The 13484-nt window shown below is 39.7% G+C and overlaps 1 protein-coding gene across 2 annotated transcripts in view; it reads left to right on the top strand.

Moving 5' to 3' along the window:
- The window catches only part of GPRIN3 (GPRIN family member 3), a 61452-nt gene extending 52666 nt beyond the window's left edge, over positions 1–8786 (top strand). For both annotated transcript variants that reach the window (XM_005555415.5, XM_015450648.4), the window contains exon 2: positions 6137–8786. In XM_005555415.5, coding sequence (XP_005555472.3) covers positions 6263–8593 — 2331 coding nt within the window. In that variant the 5' untranslated portion in view covers positions 6137–6262 and the 3' untranslated portion in view covers positions 8594–8786. The remainder of the gene's footprint in view (positions 1–6136) is intronic.
- Positions 8787–13484: the final 4698 nt, after the last annotated feature.

Raw genomic sequence — 13484 nt, 5'->3', positions numbered from 1 at the left:
ACAAGCTGGCTGGACTTTTCCTAAGGTGACCAGTTATGAATGTCACTGTCGTGGATGTTAATGCCAACTAGGCTGCCCCTGGATTGCAAATAACTTGCAAATAGAAGGTTCCCTCTCCTCTAGGGAGATATATATAGATATATAGATATCTATAAAAATTTAAAAATGTTTTCTTTCTTTCCATTTTCTTCTCAGAGTTACAGTTAATAAGGAAGCAGCATAAGAAGGGCCCAGGCATTAGCATCCATTAGAATTCAGTTCAACAAGAATTACAGGTATTCCACCTTGAGTGGGTTACTTAGCCTCTGGGCCTCAGTTTCCCTCCCTGTAAAAGGTGGATAATGTTTACCCTGCAGTCTTGCTGTATTACCAGAACAAGGCTTTAAGTCTTTGCTCATGATTTGAAGGATAGGTGCCAAAAGAGTCTGCTGTTAAGGAGACAGTGCCCATTAAACTTAAAGGCAAACTCACTTAGAGTACCATTAGCTTCTGTGTGATTTCTGCTCAATTCAGGAAGAATTTATAATGTTACAGCGAGTCTTTTAAGAAAATCCTTATTTGCTGAGCCCTCCTCTCAACCAGGTCTTGACTTTAGGCATCTGTGTTCATCTTTTGCAGAGTCCAGTTTTAGCAAGAATCTTGTTAACCCAGTTTAGAGAGAATTCCCCCTCCCTGACATCTGATCACTTTGGTCAACCATGCTTTCAGCAAGAATTTGTTAAGTGGTTTAGTAAAAATCCCCCTTCACTTGATGTCTCCTCTTAGTAATTTTAAATCCACTGACACACCTGCCCCCCACCACAACCCTCTCCTTGGCTATATATCTCTACTTGTTCTTGTTGTATTTGAATTTGAGGCCCATCTCTCTACCCTATTGCAATATTCTTGATACCCATCACAAAAGTCCTGAATAAAGTATTCTTACCATTTTAACAAGTGTCAGAATAACTTTTTCTTTAACATAGATAAAAGCTTAAATTACCAAGGTTTCTAAAAGAGGCTAACACTTATATGGTGCTAAATATGTGCCAAGATGCTGTTTGTTCTAAAGGCCAAATCTATTCCTCATGACAACCCAGTGAGGCAGTATTATTATTATCCTCAGTTTATAGATTAAACTGGGGCCCTGAGAGGTTGAGTTACTTGTCCAGGCACACAGAGCTAAAGCTAGGTAGTGAAACTGATATTCTAATCCAAGGAGTCTGCCCCAGAGTCCATGTTCTTAAACACAATGTCAGACTGCCCTCAGAGGCCTGAAAATTAGAGTGGAAAGTCTATTTTGTCAGTACTTTTAGCACAAGGTCTTCAAACCCAGCTGCACACACAACCCCAGCTAAGTAATGTTAACAAGTGTAGCAGGACTCCTGGAGAATGGGTCACTTGGAGAGTCCCCGCCCATCAAGAGGGACAGTTCTTCTCAGTGCCACCTAGTTGATGCCATCTGGAAATGCAAACCTTACAATAAATAGAAGCAAGGGAGAAATCTGGATTTGTATGAAAGATCTCTTCAATTCAAAAGAAAAAGAAGGAAAAGAAAGGGAAGGGAATAGGGAAAGAGCTCCATCACTGTGGAAAACAGTGTGGCGATTCCTCAAAGACCTAAAAAGAGAACTACTATTCAACCCAGGAATTCCATTATTGTGTCTATTCCAAAGGATTATAAATCATTCTGTCGTAAAGACACATGCATGTGGATGTTCATTGCAGCACTATTCACAATAGCAGAGACATGGAATCAACCTAAATGCCCAACAATGATAGACTGGATAAAGAACGTGTGATACATATACACTATGGAATACTATGCAGCCATAAAAAAAGAATGAGATCATGTCTTTTGCAGAAACATGGATGGAGCTGGAGGCCATTATCCTTAGCAAACTAATGCAGGAACAGAAAATCAAATACTGCATGTTCTCACTTTTCAGTGGGAGCTAAATGATGAGAACACATGAACATATACAGGAGAACAACAGACACTAGGGCCTATCGGAGGGTGGAGAGTGGGAGGAGGGAGAGGATCAGAAAAAACTAACTAATGAGTACTAGGCTTAATATCTGGGTGATGAAGTAATCTGTGCAGCAAACCCCTGTGACATGTGTTTACCCGTATAACAGACCTACACATTTACCCCTGAACTTAAAAAGAAGTTTAAAAAAAGAGAAAGAAGGAAAAAGAAAGGGAAGGGGAAGGGGAAAGGAAGGAGGAAGAGAAAACCATGCAGCACACACACTCCACACACACACACACACACACACACTGATGCAACACACCCTTCTGTAGAAGGGACTCATTCAGTCTGGGAGCCATCTGTTTGCATCTTATTTTTAGTCCAAGTTATTAAATCTTACCATAATGGACTCTGGTTGATGATAAAGACACATACTCCCCACTCTAAACCAACAAGTAGTTATACTTTTTAAATGTCCGATTTGTCTTGTCTGACCTACTGGAGCCCATAGATTTCTGCCATTCAATGAGGGAGGGAAGGAGGGTTGGTTCAGAGCTTGGGGGAGTCTCTTCTGGGCTCGGGGAGATGCTGTGACAATTCCATTAGCAGACAGATTGGAGAGTAGTATTGATTTGTTATCTATGCATAAATACAGAGATTTCGAGTGCCAGGTGTTAGCCAAGCAATTTGGGCTTTTCTTCTTGATCTTCAACTGATGGACAATTAAACCTCTATTAGCAAAGCAAATGAAATAAAACACTTTCAAAGTTAAACTAACAGTTAGCTGTGTGTTGGAAATGGAAGTGAACACAATGGACTTCTGAGAGTTTTGTGAAGTCATCTTCATCTAAATCTTTTAACTTTCAGTTGCTGAACTTTGAGCTGCTCATGTTTTATAGTCCTCTTTGGCGAACAAGCTTCCTTGACACCAGCCTTACAACACAGGAGATATTCTGTGTCCCTGGCTTTATGAGACCTTCCAACTTTTCATAGCAGGTGTTCAGTGTTCTTGGTTTTACTTATCTAAACCTGGATTACAGATACATAAAGTTTAATAAGTAAGATAACACCATTTTCTCACTTCCAAAAGCACTCTTTTACATTGTGTTTTTATTAACATTTCATGCCATGGATCAAATTTTCCTGTAAGTTTGACATTTGGCAGAGCTGCAATAATGGCCATTTTGGAGGGTAACAGGATCAATTAACAACTTTTTATACACAAGACCCTGCACTCTGTTCTGTAGAGTCAACAGAAAAGAATCAAAAGACTTCTTTCTTTTCCTTCTGGGGCTTGCAGTGTTTTTGGAAAAATGAGGCATTTATGTAAGTAATAATGGAGAAAAAACAGTGCATAAAAAGAACAATGCAAAGGACACAGATGACCAACTAACCTGGAGGAGTTCTTTTTTAAGAAAAGAGAGACTTCATAACTTGAAGTCTTTAGAGGGCTTCAGAAAAAAAATGGGATTTAAGTGGGGCCTTGAAGAATGGGTAGGTTTTTTGAGGATGAGGAGGGCAGACAGTGGGAGGAAAAGTATAAAAAACGCAAATGCAAAAGAGAGTGAAAGACTGGCTGAGGCAGGGCAAATGATTTTGCAACAGAATACTGGGGTAAGGAAGAAATAGAAGAGAAACCTAGAGAAATGGTTTGAGCAGAAAGCAGGTAAGACCAGGGATGGGAAAATATTCAACCTATTCATATAAAGAATGAAGTTAGAAGGAAGAACTTGTGTAGAGGAGAAAATACATTCTATTTATTGTTAGATCTTATGTGATAATAGGTCTGCTGGATTACATTGAGCTAAAAGATAAAATTGTGTATTTTCAAAATCTGGGCCCAGCCGGATTTGATTTTGCCTTATTTTGACACTTCGTAGCCTGAGTGAAGATCATACAGTTTGATATATTATTCATCATGTGCAAAGAAGTAGAATCCGTGAATTTTGGAGCTGGAACGATCCTCAGAAATCATTTAATTCATTTTGCCAGTGAGTCAATTTGGGGTTCAGAAAGATTAAGTGATTAGCCTAAGGTAACATGACTTATTAATGATAAATATTAAAACTGAGTCATCCACTAATTTCTGAGCCATTGCTTTATCCACATGACCTAGTGTATAGTTACCTTTCTAAAAAATGCTTATAGGCCAGGTCCATGGGCTTACACCTATAATCCTAGCACTTTCAGAGGCTGAGGCAGGAGGATCACTTGAGTCCGGGAGTTGAAGACTACCCTGGGCAACATGGAGAGACCCTGTCTCTACAAAAAAATTAAAAATTAGTTGAGCATTGTGGCATTCACCTGTAGTCCCAGCTACTTGGGAGGCCGAGGTGGGAAGATAGCTTGAGCCTGGGAGGTCGAGGCTGCAGTGAGCCATGACTGCATCCCTGAACTCCAGCCTAGGTGACAGAGCAAGACTCTGTCTCAAAAAAAGAAAAAAACTTTATACATAAACACACACATATAATTTTACATAATCATATGCCCTAAATCATTTCAGATTTTTTAAATTCATCATTTCTCCACCTTTGGGTACTTTCATCTCCCCTCTCTGTCCCCAGCTTATCACTCCCCCTCTATTTAATAAAACCTAGTATGTCTCATTCCAAATGTTTTTAGAATTTATGTTATCATACACAAACACATGTGTGCCTGTTTGTGTGCACACATATGCAGTGTTTAGGTCATTGTTTTACAAAAATGAGAATGTATATGCCGTTTTCTGGACCTTGTTTTTCTCATTCAGTCATACCTTGAGGAAATCTCTTCCATGTGAAAAGTTATAGCTGAATATTTACTTTACTGGTTGCCTAATACTCTGTAGTAGAAATATGTCATGACTTATCCTATCATTCTCCCTATTTATAAAGACCAGTCTGTTTTTATTCTATAAATAGTACTTCAGGAAACGTCCCCATATTCATATATGTTGGTGTTTTTATTTCTGTTGATAGAGTTGGTGTCATTGAGTCAAGGAAATGTGTATTTTTAGTTTTAAAAGTTAAACTGCCTCCATAAGAAAGCTGTAACAATACATATTTATTTGCACCTACAATTAATAAAAACACTTCCTTTTGCTAGGTCTCCCTAGGGCTTACTATTAAAAGTCTATTTTTTTTAAAGTTTTTGCTGATGCAACTTATGTGAAGTAAAATTGCATTGTTACTTTATTCGCATTATTTGACTACAGATGAATTTGATCGTCTTTTCATAAGCTTGATGGTTATTTAAATTTCGTATCTTGTAAACTATGTTCTTATATTTGTTATCCATTTTTTCAATGGATTATTTGGTCTCCTTGTAAATGTTAAAGAGCTCCTGCTATATTATAGGTATTTTTGCCTGCCCTCTAGGGCTATACACTTTTTATTTCCCCCAAACATCTTGTATTTTTTATGGCATCTTTTGTCATGCCATAAAATTCAGGTTTTGAATATTATTTAGTCACCTATGTTTATGTTTTCTCCTACAGTGTGTCTACCTTCTCAGAAAAAGCCTAGCTCACCTGTCTCTAGTTTACATTTATGATTCCTAGGTTTTCTTATATGAGTTTATTTATTTATTTTATATTTTAACCTTTAATCCACTGCATCCACCTAGGATTTATTTTTGGAATTGGTATAATATAAAGATCTACTTTTCTTTTCTTCCAGATGAATAAACAGTTTGCCAGCTCCTTCTATGAAATAGCTCAGCCTTTCACCACCAAATTGTAATGCCTCTTTTGTCATAGATTAAGTCCCCATTTGTATTTGGATCTGTCCCTAGATTTCCTATTTCACATATCTGTTTATGCCTATTTCAATACTTACTTAACGATTTAATTAGAGTGGCTTTACAGGATTTTCTGATATCTGCTAAATCAGATTACACCAGTAACTTTTGAGGTAGTTAGCAAACTTTGGTAGATACAAGAAAAACCTATTTGCTAGACATTCGCGGGATGCAAGCAGAAACTAATATATCCGAATAACATTTTTGTAATTATAATTTTTTTCAAAATCTTTTTCTCGTCTATTTTTATTTATTTTTTTCTTCTCCCTCCCCACAAGGCCTATTTTTATATCAACAGATATAGGAAGAAAAGTTTTTAATGTGCTCTTATAAAAATGACAGTTTGGTTTATTTTTCAATCCTTAAGCGACGTAGTGTATTAATGATGCTGTTTCCTTGATTCACAGACTGGTTCTTCAGAGGAATCATCCTTGACTGTGTCATCACTCTGAGCTCTGACTGCACTCCCCCTCCCCTACCAGTGGGAACACTACCCAGGAGAGAGCTCTGGAGTGCTCCTGAAGAGAAATTCCATGGGGACTGTACCTGACCCTCTCAGATCAGCTAAAACTTCCCTGATCGCAGCTTCCGGAAAAGAAGAGGATCTAGGAGAGCCACAGGCTGCCTCACCTCAGCATCGACCAGCTCACCTGTGTAAGAATACCAATGGCTTTTCAGGTGCCCCTGCAGAGCCAGACCTCAGCCCCAGGGCAGCTGCCGAAGCCCTGATGCAGGCTTGTGAGCATGAGACCACCCAGCCAGGTATGTCTTCTCCTGGTGTCTTCAATGAAGTGGAGAAAGCACCCGCCACATTCAACTCTCCCAGCAATTCCCAGCTGCCAGGGAGCAGCCAGCCCGCAGCGCCAGCCCCGAGTTCTGTAGCAGGAAGGGATCTTATACACACACCATTGACAATGCCTGCCAATCAGTACACCCGCCAGTCCATCCCAGGTGATCAGCCCAATGCCATCACCTCATCCGCACCTAAAGATTCCCTGATGAGATCACAGAGAACCTCAAATAGAGAGCAACCTGAGAAACCAAGTTGTCCTGTGGGAGACATCCTCAGTAGCAGCAAAGATCAGGTGTCCTGTGAGTTTCCTTCCCCAGAAACAATCCAGGGAACAGTGCAGACTCCAGTGACAGCAGCCAGGGTGGTCAGTCACTCATCCTCTCCTGTAGGTGGACCTGAAGGGGAAAGGCAGGGAGCCATCTGTGACTCTGAAATGAGGTCCTGTAAACCTCTAACTAGAGAATCTGGATGTTCAGAGAACAAGCAGCCCTTTGTCACTGCCTCGGGCCCCCAAGGCACAACTTCTGTGACACCTCAACCAGCCCCCCTCACTAGCGAACCTTCGGCATGTCCCCCAGGTCCAGAGAAGGTGCTGCTACCAGCACAGCATCCGATGTCAAGGTTCAAAGAAGCCAGTACGATGACCAGCCAAGCTGAAGGTGAAATCAAGGAAGTTCCCAGCAGGGCTTGGCAAGATGCGGAGGTGCAGGCAGTGGCGAGTGTGGAGAGCAGATCCGTCTCCACCAGTCCCAGTATCCTCACTGCATTTCTGAAGGAAAGCCCTGCTCCTGAGCATTTCGAACAAGAGCAGCTGCGTGTCATTTGCCACAGCAGTGGGAGCCACACACTGGAGCTCTCTGACGGCACGCTAGACCCCCAGGAGTCCAGCCAGTGCCCTGGCATCATGCCACAGGTGCACATTCAGGCAGCTGCAGCTGTGCCCACCACTTTCCAAAGGGAAAATAAACTAGTGAGCCTACCAGGTGGGGTCCTTAAAACCTCGTCAATCAATTTGGCCTCCAGTAATGCCCAGCATCTGTGTAAAGAAGATGGGAGGTTAGCAGGAATGACTCCAGCAGGGGAAGAATCAACTGCTAAAAAGCTCGCAGGTCCTAATTCTAGCTCCCTGAAAGCTACCGCCATTGACCAGATTTCTATCAGTGCATGCAGTCAAGCTGAAACAAGTTATGGATTGGGGAAATCTGAAACCAGGCCATCTGAGTTTGCAGAGAAAACCACAAACGGCCACAAAACAGACCCAGGTTGCAAACTATCTGACTCTTGTGGCTCTATCAGCAAAGCTGACCATTCTGGGAGCTTGGATCCCACTAATAAAGGAGATGCAAGGGAAAAGAAGCCTGCATCTCCTCAGGCAGTAAAAGAAAAAGAGTCTGCTGGCACTGATACCTCCGATACCAAAACCCTACTGCTCAATCCTAAATCTCAAGAAAGTGGAGGCACAGAATCAGCTGCTAATCCTACACCCTCCCCAATTAGGAAGAACCAGGAGAGCACCTTAGAAGAAAGCAGACAGACCAAGACAGCCACCAGCCTGAGCCTGCCATCTGATCCCATGGGTGACTCCAGCCCAGGTTCCGGCAAGAAGACCCCATCTCGCTCGGTCAAAGCCAGCCCACGCAGGCCCAGCCGAGTCAGCGAGTTCCTCAAGGAGCAAAAGTTAAATGTGACAGCAGCTGCTGCTCAGGTAGGACTCGCTCCAGGAGATAAGAAAAAGCAGCTCGGTGCAGACTCCAAGCTCCAGCTGAAACAGTCCAAGCGTGTCAGGGACGTCGTGTGGGATGAGCAGGGAATGACCTGGGAAGTGTATGGTGCGTCCTTGGACGCAGAGTCCCTGGGAATTGCGATCCAGAACCATTTACAAAGACAAATCAGGGAACATGAGAAATTAGTCAAAACTCAAAATAGCCAGACCCGGAGATCCATTTCCTCAGATTCTTCTTCAAATAAGAAGCTCAAAGGAAGGCAGCACAGTGTCTTCCAGTCCATGCTGCAGAACTTCCGACGCCCCAACTGCTGCGTCCGCCCTGCCCCTTCTTCTGTGTTAGATTGAAAGGGAGTATTTATGGGAGTTTGTGTATAAATTTACGGTATTCACATGTGTCCCTCTATGTCAAAGCTTGCTTAGTTTTTTGCTGCAAGACTAGGAAGAAAAAGCAAGTATTCGCTATAGGAAATTGCTATTAAAAATTGTTAGATCCTTTGACCTGGAGCTCTATAAACAAAAATGTCATTTCAGTTTGAAAGAAGGAACAAGAGAAGAGAAACAAGCTTCGCTGAAGGTTTGCAACCTTAATAAATTGAAAATAATACTCACTGGGTTTTTAAAAATATGATGTTGTTCGTAGAAATAGCATTATTATTATATCATTATACATGTATTATTTTGTATTACTGCCTCAATTTAGCACACAATAGTATTCCCATTAAAATCCCTGCTTCATATTGAAAGTAGCAAAAACACTATTGGCAAAAACATTGTTATAATTTCTAGTCCTATTGCAGTAAGAGTGCTGTAATCACACAAATTTTAAATAGGTGATAAGAACCAGAATGAAAAAAAAAATGAGAACAAATTTGACTCATTCCTAGGCCAGACAACATTAAATAAAAGCAGTTAAATGTGTAAAATATGAAATCTGAATTGATGTTTGTAAACATCTGCAGACAACTCTTTTTATAAACCTTCTTATAGCTGTTAATAAATATAAGAAAGTTATATTAGGAACATTAGCTAAGCTTTTGACTATGAAAACTGCCTACATTAAACATGGATTTATATAGACACATTTTCTTGCACTGAAGGGGCAAGGCGCCTCTCTGTGATTCTGACCAGACATATTCATATTTTCTTACCCTAGAGGAAGTACATGGGACTGAATTCTTAAAAAGCGTCATCAAATTAGGGATAATACTAAATTGATATTGTGCAGGTGTTCTCCATTCTACTGAGAATGCTAAGGTTCTGGTAAGGAACTATAAATAGCAGATTACCAAACACTGCTTTTTCTGTGATGATAAAAGCCTCATAAGTAACAAAAACAATATTTAATTTAGACTCCTGTAAACAGGATGCAATTTGTGATTTTTTTTAAATTGGGTTCAGTAACTTCCAGTAACAAATGTGATCAACACCAAATTAGAATGTGAGCTTCTTTACAATTTTTGTACATAGACTACTATCATCTAATTGCTTAAGTGTATACTCTGGAGTAAAAGGGTAACTTCTGCAAACTTACTGATTTTAAGAGAAATACCCATAATATCCTTCAAACCCAATGAAAGAAGAGGCCTTTACGAAAACATGGCTTGTGATTTGGGTGGATTATACTTCCTGGGACCTTGGCCCTGCCGTGTCTCCAAAAGAGATGCGTGTCCCAAGACACGTGTGTGTCCTCCAAGGCACTGGCCTGGATGAGCAACATTGGCTTGAGAACTGGGGTAGTGTGGAAAGGAAAAATGAACAACGGCCCTGGGAAGGCTTCCCTTCTGCAGACATTGTTGGGGGAGTGCTGGTCTCCATTTTGCATTTAGAAAACCAGACTTAGATGCTGGAGGGGCACCGGTTGCCCTCTTTGAACTCACTCCCCGGAATGAGCTAGAAAAGAGTATCTAACCATAGGTATTCTCTCTAGAGACTCATGTGTCCCGTGGGTACAGTCAATTCACAGTATCTGTTCTGGCTTTTTTCACTTTAATTCTGTTTTGCACGTTCTGAACATATGCAGGAAAAAAATCATTCCTGAACTTTAACAGCACAACCTACACTCGGCACAACCTAAAAAGCCTTTGATTTATTCTGAAGCAGTTTAACTGTAGACAAAGCTTGCATACGTGGACCAGTATTCCTCAGAGCCTGAGAGCTGTTACAGTTGTTATATTTGGAAATTAGAAGGAATTTTTTAATAAGGCACATTTTTCAGTTTCTTACCCATTGGTGTCTATTAACAATACTATGTAATGCGAAATTTCCATCAAATTACCAAGCAAATTACTATTAATGATTAGAGATTCAGCCTAAAACTCTCTCTTTGGGCCTTAAATACCCATTTGTAGTTGTGTTCGTGTCACTTCTGTCTCAGATGCCTCTGCCAGGACATAATCTCTCTGCTAGTTCTCGCTAGCTGGCTTCTCCCTCCCACATGGGCATACATGCTGTGTATACACAGAGTACAGCCTGTGTACACAGTAGCAGCTGTCAGCAGTGCCTCCTCCAGATGGGTAGCCCCAGGTAATCCTCTGCTGTGAAGTGGCTAGAACAGGCTGTCCCTGCATTAAAATAGGCGAGAATAAGGAATTTCGCATCTGGTAATAATATTTATTTTCATGACTTTAGAGTAACCACATGATTTGTAAACAGTTAAATGAAGCAGAGGCCTGAGAGAGTTGTAGGCATTTGTCTCACATTAAATACATTAAAATTGCTAGCTTTGCTATTGTGGTTATGCCTCTCAAAACTTTAAGAAAATTTGTTTAATGTGCTAAGTTTAACTGGTTTTCTTCGGTGCTGGAACCAAATTATTCACTTGTACAACACTCAAGAGATTGTCACAAAATATTACAAAAATATTGTTTGTTTTGTTGCTCATTAAGTCCTATGGAACTAACAGCTTTTAAGGACAATAACAGAAATATATATTCAGATGGATAAATAAGATAGGGACCTACTCAAGACAGCAGCATTTTTATATTGTGATACCTCCCCTAAGTTACTCTCACAATAAAACCTTATTTGAGAATTTTCCTTCACTTCAATCTAGGACATAGCATTAGGCATTTAGTATACCTTATTTGTAAAACCTAAGGTTCATTCAACAGATGAGGTTGCAAAACAGTTTTCATGGCAGACTCTTTGAACTTGCTCAGTTTTTTCCTTACTTTACCTGCATGACACACATTGGGTTGAAAGTTGTCTGGTTTTACCCTTCATTTCTCTTAGATATGATTTGGTTCTTTTTCATGCATTCTGTTGTGAAATATATGGAGAAAATATTTTATTGAATCAAGAAATAGAAAATATTCCTTAAACCAGTAGTAAAAAGATGAGTTAGAACTCCATGTCTGGAAGACAATTCAACATTTAAAATATTAAGATGCTCTGCCACTTAACAAGTGAATACTAAAATTTTTAATTTAAAGATTGATTGTTCTATTTTTATGACCATGAGAAAAATGTGGCAGCTTTAGCTGTCATTTGTTTATCTTGAATGCTTTTCTAATTATGTATTTCTGGATGATTGATTTCGAATGCCACAGACCAACTACTTTACATAGAGTAAAATATTGATTAACCTTTGTGCTTTGGGTCACTGGCAAAAGTTGAACAGATTGATAAGTCAAGGTTAACCAGAAACCTTTTTGTTCACGTCTGAAATGAAATATTTATAAAATGTGTTAGTATGTTTCCTGCCTTGATAAGTTCATCTATATTGAATGTAATTTGATCTTTGATGATTTTTTTAATCTTGAGAATTCTCTGATACTGTTTTGATTACCAGTGTTCACCGTGTTATACAGTTAAACATAAAAATTGAAATAAATTGAACTAAATATGCATGTGTAACATATACCTTAGAGGCTGGATTTCAGAACCAAATTCATAATAGGAGCTTACTGTCTTAAAGTAGAAAGCAGAAGAGGAAAATAGCGTTTGTTTGTATTATAGCATATTGAGGTTTCACTGTTCCTAGCTTATACTAATGTTTTTCCTCTCATTTCTGGGAATGCCTGTCATTCTGGGAATCCCTATATATAGCATACCAAGAACAGAGTAAGATGTTACTTTAAAATGTGTTTACAGAGGATATGTGCAAGTGTGCTGTTAATATAAATTGTTTGGCCTTTTCTGCATCCACTTTGTTACTGTTTTGCTGCCAAAATGTGAGAAATGTGTGTCTTCTCTTCCTCCTACATATTGTGCCAAGTGTTTAAAATTTTGTCTACTCCTAGTAACACATAATTCACCACATCCCTTGTCTACTTTTATGAATCAGTATAAAGAAAAACAATACATTAGGATAAGGTTTGCATATATGTATATGTGTTTTTATTGAAAACTGGGCACTTGTAGCCTTGTGTAGCCCTCTCCCTGCCTGATTTACTAATTATCTGTAATGCTGCCATGGAGATGATGCTGTTTACTCTCTCCTGCTTTGTTCTAAGTGGTGTTTGAGAAATGAGGCCTGTGAATTTCCCTTTGTGATAGAACAGTGAACTCAGCAGTATCTTGGATAAGTGAGTCGACTACCTTATTCCCACACTGTTTTTGTCTACATGGTGAAATCAGAAGTCAAACATCCTCTTCAGTGTTTGTTATTTTACATATGTATCTGAGCATTTTGTTTTCTGTTAGCAATGCTTCTTGATGTTGTGCGTGGCCCTTTTTGGTTGATTCTCTCCAAATTCGGGTCAGCTGCTGCCACCTGGCAAATAACAGGGGATATGCTGAATCTCCTGTCCATCCTTGTAACAATATCCTTCTTAATGAAATTCTTCAACTGGCTGAGCAATTGCAAATGTCATCTGTCCAGATACATGGGCTTAAGGATGTCTACAAAACTTGAGACATTTTTGCAAATGGGAAAAAATAGTCTTGTAAATACTGAAACAGATTTCCATGAACTTTATCCTACTCTTGGAAAGAAAACAATTCTCCTTGGCTGCAGAAATCAAATAAGCTGGGTTTGCAATGTCCAAGGACATAAATGAAGATGGATTGAAGTGGAAAAATTCTGTCTCCCAAGTGATCAGTGACATCTGCCAGAGGTCATTACAGCTACTTTTAACTGTGAACAGTCACCAGCTAAACTACTCACTTGCCACAACTAAATAACCTCTCTCAAAGTAAATCCAGTACATCTGTATATATGTGTAGAAAGCAGCAACAAACAATCCTGAAACATTACGTTTGGCTGTTAGGCAAGTAAAAGTGATGATAATTATAA

Source organism: Macaca fascicularis, chromosome 5, assembly GCF_037993035.2.
Source record: "Macaca fascicularis isolate 582-1 chromosome 5, T2T-MFA8v1.1".
NCBI lineage: Eukaryota > Metazoa > Chordata > Mammalia > Primates > Cercopithecidae > Macaca > Macaca fascicularis.
This window is presented reverse-complemented; position numbering and strand designations above follow the sequence as displayed.